General features: G+C 42.1%; 1 protein-coding gene across 2 annotated transcripts in view; it reads left to right on the top strand.

Moving 5' to 3' along the window:
• Positions 1 to 19,094, top strand: part of ARID5B (AT-rich interaction domain 5B) — a 184,588-nt gene that overhangs the window by 134,289 nt on the left and 31,205 nt on the right. For both annotated transcript variants that reach the window (XM_065894449.1, XM_065894448.1), the window contains 3 exons: positions 8,977 to 9,089; positions 15,153 to 15,357; positions 17,301 to 17,353. In XM_065894449.1, coding sequence (XP_065750521.1) covers positions 8,977 to 9,089; positions 15,153 to 15,357; positions 17,301 to 17,353 — 371 coding nt within the window. The remainder of the gene's footprint in view (positions 1 to 8,976; positions 9,090 to 15,152; positions 15,358 to 17,300; positions 17,354 to 19,094) is intronic.

Genomic DNA, 19,094 nt, shown 5'->3' with positions numbered 1-19,094 from the left:
ATTACTTGATGATCTTTTACTTTTTACTTTTCCGTATGTGTTTGAAAAAGTGAAAAGTCTCATAATATATTAGTCCAAGTCTGTAGTAAGTTAAATATCTCCATGTTAATCCACATATACACACACACACAAAAGTCTCTTTTACTTACTTCCAACATTTTCTTTAGAGATGCAGCAATCAGTTACCCTCAGTGTTGAAAATGGAATATCTCATTTCCAAACCTGGAGAAATGGCTGAACAAGAATGTTCTATTTATACACGAGTTTAAGAACTGCTCTGATAGTTACTGATCTTCACAAGGTTATTCAATACAAAAATGTGGCTTGCACTTCTGTGCTGTCACGTACAATAGTAACACCATAGAACATATCAATCATGGACTAGAATAAACAGGTTTATCGATTATAACAAAAAAAGAGACAAAAACGAATTCTCTATGTTTAAGAGGTCCTATCTTTTTGTTTGCTTTTGGTGTTTTTTTTTTTGGCTGTGTTGAGTCTTCGTTGCTGTGCGGGGGGGGGGGGGGCTTCCTCTAGTTGCGGCGAGCAGGGGCTACTCTTTGTTGTGGAGCATGGGCTCTACGCAAGCGGGCTCAGTAGCTGTGGCTCGCGGGCTCTAGAGCGCAGGCTCAGTAGTTGTGGCGCACGGGCTTAGCTGCTCCGCGGCATGTGGGATCTTCCCGGACCAGGGCTCGAACCCGTGTCCATCCCCTGCACTGGCAGGCGGACACTGCGCCACCAGGGAAGCCCAAGTCCGATCTTTATAAACTTCATAAATTACAGAAATCAAAATGTCCTTAAAAAATCATTTCCAGAGTGGATCCTTAAATAGCCTAAGAAAAAAATAGACAAGTATCTTAAGTTAATGTTCTATTGGTATTGTAGATAATCATACTAAGAAAAACGAAATCTGTGTATACTGAATGGTTTTCAAAAAATGGAAACATGAGGGCTTCCCCGGTGGCGCAGTGGTTGAGAGTCTGCCTGCCGATGCAGGGGACGCGGGTTCGTGCCCTGGTCCGGGAAGATCCCACGTGCCGCGGAGCGGCTGGGCCCATGAGCCATGGCCGCTGAGCCTGTGCGTCCGGAGCCTGTGCTCCGCAACAGGAGAGGCCACAACAGTGAGAGGCCCGCGTACCGCAAAAAAAAAAAAAAAAAAAAAAAAGGAAACATGAGTTATTTCAAAATCTTAAGAAAGAGTACATAGTGAGCATTGAGACGACACACTTGTTCTAATTGTAGGAGTTTTGATGCGGGATTTTTTTTTTTCCCCTCAACATCCAGCAGGATCTTCATTAATTGGGGCTCCTGGGGCTTGGAAATGGCTGGTGGGTACCTGGCATCTGGGGAGAAGAACAGCAGGAGAAATGAGTTGCCAGATACATGTGAAAGTGAAGTTTGAGCCACGATAGTATTTGAGAGTCCATTTTTTTGCTTTGGCTGGGTTTGTGACTTCTCGACAAGACTTTGCAGCTGGGGAGGAAACGGACCCTTTGTGCGCAGCCTTGAGCACCTACACGGTGCTGCCTCCTGTACCTTAAGATCCAAGCGAAGCCCTCAGGCATCCATGCTGCCCTGATGTCTCTTTACAAAATATTTGGAATTCTAAGGCCAAAGTCTTTCCACAGGTTCCTGAGGCCATGGCCTATAGACTTCATTACCCCAAAGACAAATAAGCATTTGCAGAGTGGCTGTGAGCCACCAGGGTCCTGAAGGGGATCTTTCATCTGAGATGGTTGAAAGGATACTGTGATGATGGTTGGAGGATGCTGTGAGTAATCAGAACAGACCCAAATTTGAAAGGCCTGGCATTGGCTTCAGTCTCCTTCCCCTCCTCCAGAATTCTCTCCTTAAAGAGTCAGTCCTCTGAAAACCCAGAATCTCTCCTCACTCTAGACCTCAATTTAGCTCCCCGATTCCCCCTCTGACTCCGCAAGTCGTAGTGAAAAGCAACCATAATCCCTTTCTTCTTTGCCAGCGCCTTTTTAGACAGGCCTATCATGGACTTCTAGAACATTTCTGAATGCCTTTGGAATTCCCTACATCATTTTGAAATGATATAAGATAACATTTGGCCATTTAAATTTGTCTCCCTCCTCAAGACACAGAGGGGAAATAAAGATAGAGATCTGCCCATCACTGCTGGTTAAAAACTGACTAAAAGAGAGGTTTGCTTGTGTATTAATGGCAAGAATGCATGGAGTCACATGCTTTCAAACCAATTAGCAATACAGATGAGCTAGCAAGTCAAGTTCCATTTATAGGCTGGGGGAAGGGGAGAAGTAAAATAATCTGTGTTGTTAAGTGTTTCTGAGAAATGAAGACCTCCAGGGCAGAGAGAAGGCGGATCAGGAAATAGCTATGCAAATCACATGCCTATGAAATTACTAAGACTTTGATCAGAGGCATTAACAACTGCTCGAGCATTCGCAAGTACGAAACAAGGAGTGAGTAAGACAGGACATATTTGGAAGGCATTACAAAAGTGTTTACTTGCATGGTTTGTTGAGCAGTCAATGAAGTCCACCCCTGTTTTGGACTAAAGTTGCCTGACCAGTCCAGGTATGACAAATGCAGTGATACATTCCACTCTCATTAGTGACTCTTGGGGATCTCAGTGACAAAGAGCCTAAGTGGCTTGACCTCATAGAAAGCCTGCTTCATTTTTTTCCCCCCACACTCTTTCTAATAACACTACTGTGCACCCTTCCACAGGTGGTAGGAGAGGACCTGGATTCAGTGAGAGCACAGTTCATTGGAAATGCTAAATTGTAGTTAATAGGCACGGTGGTTGAAGCAACATCAAGGTATGGCTTGGGCTAAAGCAACCTTGGAAACTCAAAGCAGCCGTGACATCCAAAGTAGTGAGTGTGACCACTCCCCTGGGGCACACCCCTTGGTCCCTGTGCAGGGCTGCCTCGTCTTGGTGGCATTTGAGAGTGAGGGCGTTTGAGGCTGGCTCTGGTCTCAGCTTGCAAGTCTGGACTCATCTTTTTAATGCCTTTATTTGAGGGAAAAAATTACTCTTAAATAGGAAACTGTCAGAACAATGAGAGAAAATGATAACACTCTTGCAGCTTTTTTTAAACTGTGCCTATTTGCTTTAAAGTCATCATTTAAGTTAGCAAGCCCCTCAGGATGGAATTGTGCTTGTTAATGGTCCGGTGTGTTCATCTCTCATACAGCACAGTTGCTTCTCAAACATTTCTGCTGGGTGTGGGAAATTATTTATAGGCGAACAGAATAAAAGTAAACTTGCATGTTCTTAAATCTATATATAATTGATTCTTTGTGAATTCATGGAAAGATTCAACCAATTATCGGATGTTGAGTACCAGCGGCTGCAGTTTTCTGGCCTTGCTCTGTGAGGTGTGGAGCGGGGAGTATATGGAATGTAACCGTGGATTTGAAATAAAATTTCAGGGAATCATTTATGAATTTAAAAGTAAAAATGTTGGCTTTAAGTTAAAGCCAGCAGGAGAGCTGAGAGCTTCTGTTTTTCTTTTCTTTTCTTCCAAGTATTTGAAAACTCAAATTCTGTAAGAGATTATCTGTGAAATGCCTTTCTTTTATTACACCCATAAATTTCAGGAGTGGCTTTGATCAAGCCTTCTTCTGCCATTCTCGGTTTCTAAATCTTTTACTCATACGTTAATAACTTTAAAAACACTCATCCTATTTTTGTTGTAGTGCAAGAGGAAGTTTCTAAGGAGTCAAAAGGGAAACATTGAAAATAGAACACAATAAATGATAACTAAATTAGGATAGGTTTTTTTTTTTTTTCCCCCCAGCAGGAGCAATGCTCCATGCTGAAACTTGCCAGAGTATTTTAAGATTATTGTCTGTAAAGACAATGTACCAAAAGAATTGAGATGCTCAGAGGAAAGGCATTAAAGAAATGCAAAGTATTATCAGTGATGCACACCACGCATAGAGCAATGTTTGCCAGTCCATAATCCTTCAATCGGTGTCGTTTAGTTTTCTGACTTGTGTTTAGTGTTACACACACACACACACACACACGCAAATCAAATGAGTTAACGCTCTGCCAGCTTCCTCTAGACATTGACCCTGGGGGTCAAACTCTTAGGAAAATGATGCCTGGTTTTCCATTCCCCTAATTCCAGTCCCTACCAACAAGCAAGTCCTATCTCTGAGTGGAAGCTCACAAAGAATTTCTCGAGAGAACATGTTGCTGTGCTGGCAACAAAATCCTCTCTGCAAAACGAGAAGAAAGAGTTGTTAACTGATGAGTCAATCCAGCTTTTATAGCAGTTTATCTTCATGGCATTTCCAAGAGCATAAATGTTATAAAAAAAAAAAAGAGAGACGGTCATGACAGGAAGAACACAGTAGGAAAAAAAACAGGAACATTTAAGCCAAAAGCAATTTACTTTGCCAGTAACTGGTTACATTTCCTTTGTTTTTATTATTATTGCAAGATGAAAGTTTCCCACACCTGTGCTGCCCTGACACATAACTTGTCAGAACCCACAGTGAAGTAAATAGGCACATGAACGCCTGCAACTCTGAGCTTCTAGACTCTTTAAGAAAAACAAAACAAAACACAAAGCATGTTTTGCTATACTGTTTAAAAAAAAAAAAAAAAGACTGTGATTCAGTAATAGTTGAAGGAGTTTTTAAGAAAAGGAAAAAACAAAACACATGGGTCAGATGTCAAAGTAGCCTGGGGCACTGGTGGGTGCCGATTCTCCTGGGATTAACACCTATAGAAATAGCTGTGACGTCACAATGGTGAATACTTGTTAATTTCACGGCGCTGAGTAAGAGGAACAGATGGGCAATCAGAGAGGGAAGATTTGTTTTAAAAAACCACAGAGATCTTTCACCGATTAGGCAGAAGAGTTAGTCAGTGGCTCACTGCAAGGTGGGTAATGTACTTGGTGCTCTAAGTTTTATTGGCACCCTGTGACTTAACTGATGGGGACCCTGCTCGCCCTCAGGGCTGTAGGATACTGTGCGGTGCCTGAGATGGGCTGCAGCGCCCTCGTGCTGTGTGGTATTTGAGAGTTTTTTCATTGGGGAAAGCTCCCTGGAGACTGCCAGCCCAAGTTAATAATATAGATACCTCATTATGAGACACAGTGTGTATGTCCTCTGTTAGAGAGAAGTTCCTTAAAGCAGGGGCTCTGGACAATGTCCGGCTGCCTGGGCTGGAAGCCTTCTGCTACCAGTAACCAGTGGTATGACCTAAGAAAAAAGTAATTTCACTCTATCTCAGTTACCTGGTCTGTAAAATGGGGATACTACTTGTGCCTTCCTGTTGGCTTGTTTTGAGTTTTAAATGAGTTACTGTATGCAGAGTGCTGACTGGCAAGAAAAAGTGCGCCGTAAGCATCAGCTATTATTATTATGTGTGAATAATATTGAAAACATTCGTGCAGAGGGCTTTGACTGAACTCTCTGAGCCAGGCCAGGGTTGGCCAGTGGATATACACACATATCAAAGTAACTGTGCATTTACTGCTTCACACTAAAATACACTACATGTATTTTTTTTTTGAAGTACAACTCACCAGCACCAGATATGCTGTCAGTAAATGTATTGCTGGCTTCCAAGAATGGCTTTGTTGGTAGAGACTGCTCTCATCTGAAGCACGGGAGCTGGTGTGCGTCTGGAGTTCTAGGATTTGGGTTCTCTCAGGAAGTGTGTGGCCCTTAGCTGGCAAGGAGAGGGCAGGTTTAGGTGGGTCCAGGTCAGCTAGGAGGAGGTGGGGAAGAGTTAAAGGCCAGAGCCACGCCCCCCTGACCCCACCACACCATAAAGCATTTGTTTTCATTCACCCGCCTAGCAAATGATTTGTCTTCTTGACCCTGTAGGATATACAGATGTAATCTGGGGACAAGAATATTTGCTCTCCCCAAAAGCCAGCCTTTCGGTCCCAAAGATTCACCTGGGGTCTTGTGGATCCAAAAAATCTCCAATTGTATTACGGGGGCTCCCACCCCACACGGAGTCCTGCACGCTCCATTCCCCCAGGACTCTGAACGTCCGCTCTTCAGGGCATTTGTTCATTGCATGTGGGACAATCATGGTCCCACTGAGATGCCAGATACAATTACCCTAAGCAGGAACCAAAGGCTGTAGGTTTCCTGTCTCATTTCCCACAGCAAACTCAAGTCACTGGTGTGTGCTCCCAGAGCTCACAGGTAAGCAGGAAAGGTGAGTGCCGTTTTTCAGGTGCCCAGTGTGACGGGCATACATGTGGTCAGGTCGGCGGGCCCAGCTCCTGACACCAAGGAGGCCTATGTGGGCACCTGTATTTCCACTAGTCAACTTGATTATGCAACAGTATATTAGGCAGTGCTGCCCCTGGATGGATACTGGGGCAGAGAAAAATGAATCTAACATGGTCCTGCCCTTAAGGACTCTCCAACTTCGTATAATAATAAGCTATGAGACACAGCTAAAGTACAAATAATACAGTGATACTTTCCATCAGAGAAGGTCAGAAAAGAAGTTCAGAGGGGAGACTAAAAGAGGTATTTGAGTTTGAGGCTTTAGTGACTGGTGAGATTTACCTAACCATGCCTGAAACATCAGTGTACTTGCCTTTCTTAGGGACAAAAGCCTTTTTCTCTGGATCAGATTCCACTTAGAGTTCAAGTTTGTGCGACCAGACTGTTAGGTGTTAGTCTGTTCTAAATTTGCAATTCTCAGAATTTGCTGGGGAAGGACATGTGCCTCTCTGGGTTCTGAAAGCAGCTCAAAGAATGGAGAAAATAGACCCGATTTGGGGATGACTTATTGTCAGTTCCCGGAACCTTTGCCTTTATTCAAAACAGCCTGTTCAGTGCAAGTTCTCTCTATCTAAAAGGCCTTTGGGATTTGAAAGCTTTTCTGGAAATAAATGCCTTTTAGGTTTAAATGCTTTTTGCCAACATGTTAGGAAGGAACGATCACAGTAACAAGTCTTAGAACAGAGGCAAGATTGTTTTCTTCCTTTTAATGAAATGCCTCAGACCTACCCCAAGTTCTGTGGGTTTCTGTCAGCTTTCTGCTCTGCTATTATTATGATAAGGGACTTGAAAGTACATCCTTCCCTCGCGGTCATTAAAGTCTTAGCCCTTGGGTCAGTTGTGGAAACACTTCTGTGCTACACTGCGTCCTCAAACCAAAATGGTCCCCGCCCTGGCTCCAGGCCGAGCCTGGAAGGAAGGTGGCATCGGGCTCTGACAGGGGAACAGGAGGCCAGGATCCACAAAACAGGCCGGATGAAATCACCAACCCCGTGTGGTAGTCTCAGAGAGAGGCAAGCCCTGCCTGCCAGTCTGGCAACTCAAGCCAAGTCCTCGGAGCTCATCCCACACACCCCCGTGCTAGTCACTGCTGTGTGTTTACATGAGTAATGGAGCTGCCGGGGGAGGGGAGTTGTAAGCAGAGCGCTGAGCCTCGCAGCTCGCATTCGGAGGGAAGCTGACATCCACACCAAGTCAAGTCGAGACTTCAGGGACACAGGGCCGGGAAGCAGTCACATGCTGTAGCTTTCACGCGCACAGACATCAGGCAGATGTCTGTCGACTGGAATGGGTAATCAGCGCTTTCTCTTTGCTTGATATTTTTGTTTGTGAGTTTGTTTACCTTTGATGATTCCAGGCTGGCTTTCTGAGATGGACTTTAAGACAAACGTTTTGGGGAAATGAGAGGAGAACGGATTTGGGAAGGGGGGGTAGTCTGAGCCCCAAAGCCACTTTTTAAACTTTTGCCTGATCGTAAAGGCAGCTCTGCTTTATTGTGGTTTGTCAACAGCAAGACTGTTACCCACAGTAGAAAATCAAATTAGTGGGATTAATTGTGTTTGTTAAGAGGAGTACAGTGTCCTAAAAGCACTGGTTAATGGCGTGACATGAGTAAGATTAACAACAGTTCAGAGGGTTTGAGTTGTTCAGATTTTCCATGGTCATAATCATACCTTAAAGCAATAAAGAAGTGTGGGTACCTTGAAAGGTCCTAAAGAAATTGCTTGGGGTATAATTTGTTAGTTTGGAATTCTTCAAGGGCTAGTCGGTTAGTTGGTTTGTTTTATTTTTGCTTGACTCCGGTGACTGATGAAGTTAAATGTGAAAGCTGATGCCGGAGAGTCGTAGCACTCAATAAACAGCAGCCTTTTTTTTTTTTTCTCCTTCTTTCTGTGTGGATCTTAAAGGGATTCAAACTCAGCATCCAAGATGAAATATAACTTTGATTTGTGTCTTGTCTATGGCTTTTAAAAAGTATAATCTCCACGGAATCAGGCTAACTCCAGTGTGATCTTTGGAAGTTATTTTAAATAACCCTCAAGATCTTCATAAAAAATATATATATATTGAAAAGGAAAAGAGAACACGCTGACTTAAATGTATCTGCCAGATTTGTTGAGATTTGAAGCATGCTGGTCGCAATATTAATAGTAAATATACATGGGATAATATTTTTCAGATTGTTATTTTGAATGCCTCTTTTTTTTACAGCTCTCTCCTTACTTATTTGTATCATACTTTGAGAAAACACTCACGTCTCCACTTTTGAAGAGAGATGTTTTCAAACGTTACATTACTATGATACCATAATGGGCTGGCATATCATTTGGGTTTCTGAAAACAAGATGCAAAACAAAAAACAAAGAATGAGCCAGGCTCAGGGCTGTCTTTCAGCCCAACGTGTTTCTTTGATAACAGTGGGGAAGTGCATTTTCCTTATCCTAACCCTTTAAAGCTGAGGGCTTCATTTTATTTATATTAATTAGACACGTTCAAGTGTAATAGATGAGCTTTGGGGAACATGGACAGAAGTGTACAGTCTACCAAGAGGCAGCCTTTCAGAGAGAGACACCTAAAAGGAGGCTTGGCTACCACAGATGTGTATGTTTCTCTGAACAATTAGAGGGCGCCACTGGAGTTTTAACATCCTTGGTTTTTCATAAGGAAACCCACGCAAATGAAAATGTATCTCATCTGTTCTCCATTTGTTTTCAGCGCCAAATCTTAAAGGCAGACCACGCAAAAAGAAACCATGCCCACAGAGAAGAGATTCATTCAGTGGTGGTAAAGATTCCAACAACAATTCCGATGGCAAATCCGTTGCCAAGGTACAGTCATTCGGCTCCATGGTATTCGTTTTGCTGCGTCTTTTTGTTTTCCCCTCTTCTCTTTCTCTCTCTGCTCCTGTGTCTTGGTGGCAGTTTTCAATTCAGAGTCTGACTTTGCTATTCACAGCTCTCTGCTGTTCCTGTTCCCGCCACCTCCCCTCCCCTCCCCACCCTCCCCTCCGCCGGGGGGTGGGGGGGGTGGGGGGGGAGGGGCAGTGCAGGCATTTTGATTAGTCAGCAGAAAGACTTCCCACCTCCCTGTTTGGCCTGTTGGGTAAAGGACAGATGATTAAGCGCCCACGTCATTGAGGCTGAGATTTCATAGTAGGTGACACAATGACATGGTTTACTCTGCTTGTATCAAAAATAGACAAGCTGAACCATCCTCTTTCTGAATGTATTCGTCTAAATATGTTTCAGCGGTTAACAGAGGATGAAATTAGAAATGGCTAGAATTAATCTTTTTTCAAGTTACTTGTTTTTCAAAGTCACCTCTAATTTACCTTAGAATTAAAGACACGTAGCCCAGTACTTACGTGTATACATATACTCATATATAGATTTACATGTTTTTAAAGATCACTCTTGATGCAGAATGAAAGTCCAAATTCTAGACTCTTTTTCAGGCCCTGGGGCCTAAGCATTCTTTGGAATCTGGAAAGTGCATGCCTGAAGTATTTAGCACCATGAAGGGTGAAGTGTCACTTCATATTTTTAGGCTTATCTTTTTTTTTTTTTTTTTTTTTTACTTTTGTGGGCTTGGATCGTGTTTCCATGATTCCGTTTATGGGGTGTTTGCGTTTAGGTGTTGTTTCTGTGCCAAAGACAGCAGTAGCCCCTTTAGGACCTGAATTGAAGCCCGGATTTCAACTGATACCACGTTTCCAGATCCAAGGACTAAGCTTACGAAAATGGGAGCATTATTAGTGAATTTGGAAGATCCTAAAGTAGGAAAACATGAATTCAGTTCTCTGTTGACCATCTACTATTTTTCTGCCATGGCCTCCTCTTCTCCCAGTGAAAAGAAGCAAATCTCAGACATTCACATTCTATAGCTTATCTTCAAGGATTATTTCATCAGGAAGTTCTGAGGACTTATGGGTTAAAATTTCTTCACGCTTCCAAGATTGCAAGGGGTTAAAAAGAGACCACCCAGTAGAAATGTGTGTTTTCTGGCTAAAAACAAATCTGTTTTTCCCTAAAGTTATTTTTGTTCTGTTCCTTTAACCTTCTGCCAAGTGAGTCTGTGCGGATACCAAAAATGAATTTTCTAGTAATTCGGACATCTTGGCCCTACAACTACCTATCTAGGGCTTCGACTTCTGTGGTCTTGAAGGATGTCAGCGGGAACAGTTTGTTCCCTGTGACATGGCTTGCAAGATACTGCAGAATGGAGTTGAGAGGGTTTTAGGATCGTGGCATTCAGCAGAGCTTGTCCTGACAAGGTCTTGTGTTGGCGCCCTGCCCCGTGCCTCTAAGGTGACATCACGTGTTTATCCCGGCATGTTCTGCACCTGAGCCCAGCAGGAGGAAGCTCCTTCTCATGTCATTTGGAGCCACCACCAAAGAATGCCTCTGGGAGTTTTACAGAACTCATACAATTGATCTGAAAGAACAGCACCTCTACTATCTCCCTCCGTGGAAGGCAGCTCAGGACTCCTACTCGGACCCACAAAACTGAAGAGAACTGCAGTCTGTATTTGCTGTTCACTGACTTACCCTTCTCAGAAGGGACAGTAGTGAAGCCTGGGTTTTCTGAGTGACCTTCTCCACTTGATTTGCACCAGCACTGCCATTTAGAATCTTTACCAGAAGGAGGGTCATCCTTCCGTCATTCGTTTCAATGGTGACTTGATGAATGTCATGCTGCAGTCAGCTCCCGGGGACTGGTTTAAACACCCTGCTCTTCTCGGAGTCTTGGATTACAGTCCTGCTTTGTCTGCTTCCGGTGGGTCTGGAAAGACCGCTTCACCTAGAAGAGATGAAGTATGGCGGGCTTATCTGTTGGCACCAACAAATGGATGTAAAATCCCTGCTGAATGAACAGGCCACATCTGGGGCCGGGACAGCATTAAAAAGACGTGTGTGACGTAAAGTGGTCTTTTCTCATGAAACACTACCGTAGAGGTTACAAGTCTGTGACCATCTGATCATTTGCTGAACTGGAAGCAACACTTCAGGTGATAGTTTGGCTTTATGACCAAGACTTGTGTGACTGTGTTTTTTTCAAAAGTGCCTCAAACAGACCATTTCTAACTGTGGATAAGTACCAGCTTCCTGCAGCTCCACGCAGCAGAGCTCTTAGAATAAGAACCCACTCACTTTGTTGTGTGCATGCCTGGAAACGCAAGTCAAGTAATTTGCCTGTTGCTATCCAAAGGTTGCCCTCTTTCAGTGAGAACATGAAAACTAACTTTGCAAGACTCTGTTTTCCAAGGGACAGAGAATTTCATGGCTTTCCAACAATAGCAAAAGTCTCATGGAGAAGAGGCTACCAGTTCTCTGAAGATGTCATGAATGTGTCCAACACAAATCCAGGTCTGGGGTAAAAGCCCATTCATAATGCCGACCTATACAAGAGAAGTCTTCTCAGCCTGGCTCTCTAATGAAAGGCCTCCATTGATAAAAGGCAAATGACTTTTCACATCCTGTAAGCACTTTCCAAAGGCCAGAAGTACATTAACAGGTGGCTTATATTCTTGTATTCTTAAAGGAACATTAAAAAGGGAGACTGCAATAGGTTCTTCCCTTTAAATCACAAACATACCTTTGATACTTCACAAATGTGATACTTCCATTATTTTCAATATTTTTCATCCCATTTGGTTCGCAGAACTCACCCCAGGGATTATCCTTCTTGCTTTCCTGAGGAAGAAAATGAGGGTTTCCTAGGAAGTTAGTGACCAAATCGGAATTAGACTCTCGTTCCTTTCCTGCTGGTTCAGCGCGTCCTGCTGCCCCAGTTGAAGGCTGAATGAGTTACAGCTCAATCCAGTGAAAGGATGTGGTTAATATCAAATAGGTGGTGGTTCACTGAAAATGTTAAATGTGGATTCTTTAATTAGCACTTCTTCAGTCACTTTGGAAACCCCAAAGCTCTTAGTGAACTCAACAAGTGTAAGGTGTTCAGGTCTGGGGGGTGGGGGGGGGTGGGGGGGGGAACAGATCTAGTAATTAACTGTTACCATCAAAAGGCTGGGCTTTCTCAAGGTCAGCATGAAGACTAGCTCCCGTGTCATATTTCAGTAGCTTAAAACGCTGAGAATGTTTCCGGGAAGTGTGAAATAAAGGTAGAAAGGAACTTGGCCTGGTCCTATCCAGAAACAGAATAATACCCTAAAGGGCTCATTTATGTTAAGTGAAGAAACATAGGAGCTAGTCTGAGAACAGAAACCACTGTTCATGTCTTACGAAGCCCCTGGCCCCCAAGAGAAGCCCCCTGACTTTCAGGATGCAGCTCAGTAGGTGGCAGCCCAGCCTCACCTGGAGCCTCCCCTGTGATCATGGGGTCTGAATGACTTTGGGTCGGGTTTGTGCACACCCTCTGTGCTTTCCTTCTGTTTCTGGGTGTTTCTGCATGGGTGAGGCAGCTCCCTAGACACTGAGGGACAAACCTCATACTCCCTTAACAGTGGCACTTCTGACCTAACAGTGTAAATAAGTGGCCCATTATCACTGCAGATTTAAGACCTCAGCCTATTTTATATGCAAAACTGACACCTACTCCTGGTTTTAAAAGATGGGTTTGGAGTGTGGGAGACCTGAGTTCTCAACTCAGAGCTCTACCCGACACTAGCCACACACTAAAATACGTACCGCTGAGCTTCAGTTTCCTTGACTGTAAAATGGGGCTCAAGACCTCCCTTTATGATTCTTGTGAACATGAGGTAGGCTGCGTGAAGCCCAGGGCGCGCTGTCGCTGCTCCATTGATACTGGTTTCCTTCCCTCTGCTCAAAACACAATGGAAGGAATGGAGGCCTTTTACACTTTGGAAACCACCGAGTTTTATCTTCAGCTTCTCATTTGATAAATCACATTTCTAAGCTGTAGGTTTTGTAATGCCTAGTGATAAGATATGGTCTTTAATTGGAAGTATGTTTTGACTATCAATTTAATATTTTTATGAGTGTCAGTAAAATACAGTGTTTAAAACCACAAGCCATCGAGTGAGACTACCTGGGTTCAAATTCCAGACTCGCCACTTACTAATAACCTGGACATGATCTTGTGATCTTGGATGTGTTACCCATCCTCTCTCTACCTCAGTTTCCTCCTCCCTCATAGAGTAATAACCTGCCCCATTAGGGTTGTGAGCATGAAATGAGATAGGGCCCAAACAAGGCTTAGAATAGAGCCTGGCTACATAGTAAGCACTCAAAAAAGGCCAGAGAGCAAGACAGATTAGAACTGGAGTGATTTTATGATTTTAAAGAGCCGTTAAATGATAGATTTCATCAGAACTTTAGACTCAACAATCTGAAATTTGACAGTGAAAAATGATGACAATATAAAGTTTCCCAGGATGCTTGCCTTAATATAATGTTACCAAGTACTAAAGTTTGAAAATACTGTAAGAAGAAATCCTATATGGAAAAATGTTTTCATCCCACTTCCACTGATCTTTAAAAATTAAAATCTTATCTAGAGGCCCAGTTGATTTAGCTGTGCAGGAAGTTTAATTTTTTTCCAGGACTCTATAAAGATATTAAACTAGTGTGTCCATTTGAGAGAATAAACAATAAAGAAGACCCTTGCAGAGGAGGCGTTTGTGTCCCTTTAATAAATAAATGTAGCCTTTTATGTTCTTAGAGGAGAGGTTCCCCTTTAGTAAATAAGTGAGGCCTTTTATGTTCTTAGCGCTTGGGAAGGAGACTCTGAAGGGAAAGAATAAGAGGGGTCAGAAATCTGAAATGGAAAACCTTGTTGAATGTGTGGGACATTTTAATTCGTACCATTTCCTGGGCAATCATCCTCTTCTCTCAGACGATCGGGAGATGTAACGAATATTGGAATGTACACATTCCCCATGGGCTCACTTGAACTCGCAGCTTGACCCTTTGTACTTCCCCCTTTGACAATTAAAATAGCTCAGCCGTTACATTTAACAACCATCAAAGGCCTCTTGTAGAACGTGGCAACAGGAGGGAACATGAGGTTGGCCGTTTGGTGTGGCGAGCTCCATATTTGCCTGGAGCGTGGAGGGAAGAACATCTGGCCCATGTACTGTCATTTATTTATTAATTATGGAGCTTTCACTTACTCTTCTTGGGTTTTTAGCTGACCTCTACTTTTTCTTTTGTGGCAACTTAACATCTATGAGATTCTCAGAGCTGACTGAAAAGCGAGACACCCTCCTTAAAGAGTGGGGTCTTTTGTTTCCTACTGAGGGTGTATCTGGGCATCACCCTCGGGTGACAGATAGCAGAGACCTTGCTGGTATTCCTGATGCCAACATCTGCCAGCATTGACCTGTTTTTCCAGTTTGCTGGGAAGAGTGGCAACAAGATAAGTTTACTATGAAGAAATACACTCGCCTTTCATTTTGATACAAAATGCGAAACATGGGACTGTTATTAAGAACGTTCCTTGAACGATAGTAACAGATGGTGCCCCTTAGGAAAATAAAGTGTATAAAGAGACAGGAGAATGGTCCTAGTAGGTGCAAACACTGTTTCTGGTTTCATATCAACATACTTGTAAGGAGTCTAAAAGAGGCTGGCACAGTTTGGCAAACCATGGCCCACTGGCCACCTGTTTCTATAAATAAAATTTTATTGGAACACAACCTCATCCATTCATTTACATTTTGTCTGGGATGGCTCTCGGTGCTAGGGTTGAGTAGCTGTGACCAAGACAATAGTGCCCAAAAGCCTACCATAGTTACTGTCCGGCCCTTCACAGAAATTTACCGTCTCCTGGTCTAAGACGATTCATATCCAGCGGTGCCTCTAAGAGCTGTTTCAGGGCAAGGGTAGTTTACTGGTTCCTGTCCTAGCTATGTCTTTGTAAGTGTTCCAGAGCTGTGCTTGATTTGATGTGGCATATTTTTCTCCCTTTTCCAGGTGAAATGTGAGGCCAGGTCAGCCTTGACCAAGCCGAAGAATAACCATAATAACTGTAAAAAGGTCTCCAATGAAGAAAAACCAAAGGTTGGAATTGGTGAAGAGTGCAGGGCAGATGAGCAGGCCTTCCTGGTGGCACTTTATAAATACATGAAAGAAAGGAAGACGCCAATAGAACGAATACCGTATTTAGGTTTTAAACAGAGTAAGTATACTTGTTTTCATTTCTGAAATATCAAAACCGCTCAGATTCTTTGAATTGGGGGAAAAAAATTTTGACTCAGGGTTATGTTGAAATCCCATTCTGGAGATGAGGTTCTCTGTTTGTACTAAATCTACAAATCATCCAGGCCAGGAATTTTTCCCCCTGCCTCCTTCCGCGATATTGTTCCCTTCTGGGGCAGTTGCAGTGAGCTATTTATAGGCCCGAATCCACTGATTATGACTGGAAATAGACATGTTGAAAGTTCCTCATTTTCTGTTTTGTCGGTCTTGAGTGTCTGTAACGCCTTTCTTCTGAGATAATATGACGTAGCTTTATCAGGTACAGATGTTGCCTGAAGAGACAGCTTTTAAAAGGAGGACACTAAAAGATGGACAAAACAACCACAAAGAGAAGACGTATTTCCTAAGCCCCAAATTTGTTAGGAGATAACAAAAACCTGATGACTTCAGAGGAAACAAGAAATACACAAATTTGAACGGAGGGCCCAATTTTGAATTACTTTGACATGTACATGTAAGCGTCATCATATATTTTAAAGTAGAACAGGGAACTCTTAGCTGAGCAGAATTCCTTATAAAAAGAGAAGAAACCCAGACCCTGTCCTGATTTCACAACTGCATATGTATACTGCCTCTGTCTGGACTTCGTGGCACACAAAGTGATGAGCCCCTGGCTTGAAAAATAGTATTTTCTCCAAATGTATCTTCCTAGATTAAAACCATGTGTCATTTTGATGAAGAATGTCAAACCTGTATGTTTTACATAACAATTTACATACCTAATGGCAACTGGCACTGATTGCAAGAGAACACTTGCAGCTATTATAAACTTATATAACGACGAATGATTACAATGTTTGTCTGAAAACTGGTTGCTTGAAATAGAAGTAAAATTAATGTACTATGAACAGCTTTGTTGCATTATGCATTGGTTCAGATTAAATCGAGGCTGAGGCAGGGCTCTTGATAGCTTTGAAATAGTGCAGGGTTCAGTGAGGCTTTTCGAACGTGTTGTGTCAAAGAGCCTTTTTTTTTTAATTTTAATTTTATTCTTCATTTCCTTTACCAAGGAATTACCTGAAGTTCAATTTTCCCCTCTTTGAAAGAATCAAATCCGTAGCAGTCCCATTCCATGGTATTTAGTACAAATGAACAGGGTTGCTAGCAATTTGGCATAGATGTTTAATAGCATAAACACATGCATGTCCTGAGAAGAGAAAATTGTTTTTAAAAATACATATGTGCAACATCACACAGGCAAGTTAGGGGACTGAGTGGACAAATGACTCAATTGCTCTGTGAACCACTATCTTCCTTTCCTTTGATCTGTTGTATCACTGCAGCCTCAAGGGTGAAATATCTATTTCCCTGCTCAGTGCAAGGTACCATGTGCTAGTGAAATATGCTATGAGCTTTTAATATGGTGCTGCCATCAGACATTCTATTAGGAAGCTAATCATATATTAAAGTGGCTGTTAATTTATTGATTATGGAGAGTTCTTATCTGAAGGAGGCATTATATATTACCCTTTAGTCAATGGCTTCTTTCTAAGGGTCCTACAAGAACAGCCCCCATTTTGAAATCCCCCTCTTTTCCCAAGGAGGCTGTAACTTAGCTTCCCTTGGTCTGCTGATGGCAATAGGACTAAAAATTGTGTTTTTCCTTTATCCTAAAAGTAGAACTATTTCCGTATTTGTGACTGTTTCTTTTTTAAGAAATATTTTAAGTGGTACTAATATATCCTGTTGTTGAACACCCTTTGGCAAATTGTGTCCTAAGAACTTAGCTCTCTGGGTTACTGTTAGTATTTCTTTTTTTTTTTCTCTTTCTCATTGAAAAAACAAAGCAAAATGTTTTAATTGACATTTCTTGGAAATATGTTAATGCAATGCTTATCTAAATACTTATTGTCCCTCTAACAGTTAACCTTTGGACTATGTTTCAAGCTGCTCAAAAACTGGGAGGATATGAAACAGTAAGTGTTTAAGCGACTTAAATGAAATAGTTTTGCAATCTAACCCCCCCCCCCCCACCCGCACCCTGCTGTGACCAAAATGGAGAAAATGCAAAAAGCAAACCATCGCTGACTTACCTTTTCAAATGGCTCTACACTTTTGGGGGTTTATTGGGCCGCTTTTGGAAACAGTCCCAATTAGTTCCAGGTTTGGCAAAATTGTAAACTTGTCGTAAAAGCTACAAGTGGAAAACATATGTAACTCTCCCCTGTCAGGGAAATTAGTTGGGTCTGTAATTTTTTCCCATGTTGAGAAAGGGCTATTATTGTACAACAAGCCAAGATTGCATAAAAGAAATTTCCCTTGGCAACATACCTGACATCTGTTCATGTCTAATATGGGAAATGTATTAAAGGCTTTCAAAAGTAATCAGTATTGGCCATTAAGGAATAGAATGCAGCAGAATCTCCTCTCATTCTAGGGCAAAGAAGCTTTATTAGACAAGGGTCAGTGCCACATAAACAGGAAGTTATCAAACTTATTCAGAACAGGCTCTGACACTCTTTATCAGCTAATTCTAACTGACAGGAACGGGTTATTTTTAGCTCACAGGAAAATCTGATGGCCAGGGAGGTTTACAGCATGTATTTTGAACTGATAAAATGTTAGAGCAACAGACTCAGATTAAAATCTTGAAAGAAGAAGAGAGAGCTGCACTATTACAGCACGCAGAGATGACATCTGTAATAAAATCAAGTGACACAGGAAGATGTCGTCACTGGAAAGATTTTCTCCTCCACACAGTGATCAGATTGAGTTGTGCAGGTTCTTCTACAATTGAAGAAGAAATCGTTTTTTTTCTTTCCTCACAGAGTAACCTGGGGTATATCCCTGTATCGGTAGTAAAATGACAGTAAGAGACACAGAGTCAAGAAAATGAAATTCATTTTAACCCAAAATAATGAGTGTTCCTTGCCAGACGTAGCATATTGTTCCACAAACTAATGTAAGGGTGTGATGTCAGGGGCTTGGGATGGGAAGAGACAGCAAGTGTTATGTGACTCATGTAATCTGGTATTAATGTAGAGATACCTGCTGTGAGTTCTGACTAAAAATTCTTGGATGTGAGTCTATATACATGTAAAATGCTTATTTAATATACGGGCTTACATAGATTTTTATAAGGAAATCGAATACTCATATGAACTACATTTAAAGGTGCATTTCATAGACATGAATTTGCTTAAAATACTTGTTTTACCAAATGCCCGATTGAAAAATAAATAATGTAATTTTTCACTTGGTTGGATCTGTTGATAGGACAGGGAGTTTGACTCCTTCCCACTGTGGCTCATAGTTTTGCAAAATCTTGAGCTAATTATAGCTTTTGTGCATGTGAAAAAGCTGGTAACTTATGCAGTGTTAGTCTGATAAATTTAGGAGTCATCCCCATAGCCTGGACTTCTAAGCCTAACCTTGAAAGTTCAGAGTAGGAATACACATTCTTATGGACCGTGACTGCAGGCAGTTACATGATATTGCACAACATTATGAATGTCTTTTTAAACCCAGGAATTTTTTGTTATTCACTGATAGGGAGAGTGCCAGTAAATTTCACAGAATCAGTTTTTCCTGCTTTTGTATCTTCTGTATTTGCACAAGGATTTTTTTTTTTTTTAACATGCAATAGCAAAGTGGTGTAGAAAATACAAAAGAAACTTCTGATGAGTCTCAAGGCCTTTGCGATACTCTTTTGAACAA

Source organism: Phocoena phocoena, chromosome 16 (assembly GCF_963924675.1).
Source record: "Phocoena phocoena chromosome 16, mPhoPho1.1, whole genome shotgun sequence".
Classification (NCBI taxonomy): domain Eukaryota; kingdom Metazoa; phylum Chordata; class Mammalia; order Artiodactyla; family Phocoenidae; genus Phocoena; species Phocoena phocoena.
The sequence above is the reverse complement of the archived record's forward strand: the minus strand, read 5'-3'. Positions and strand labels throughout refer to the sequence as shown.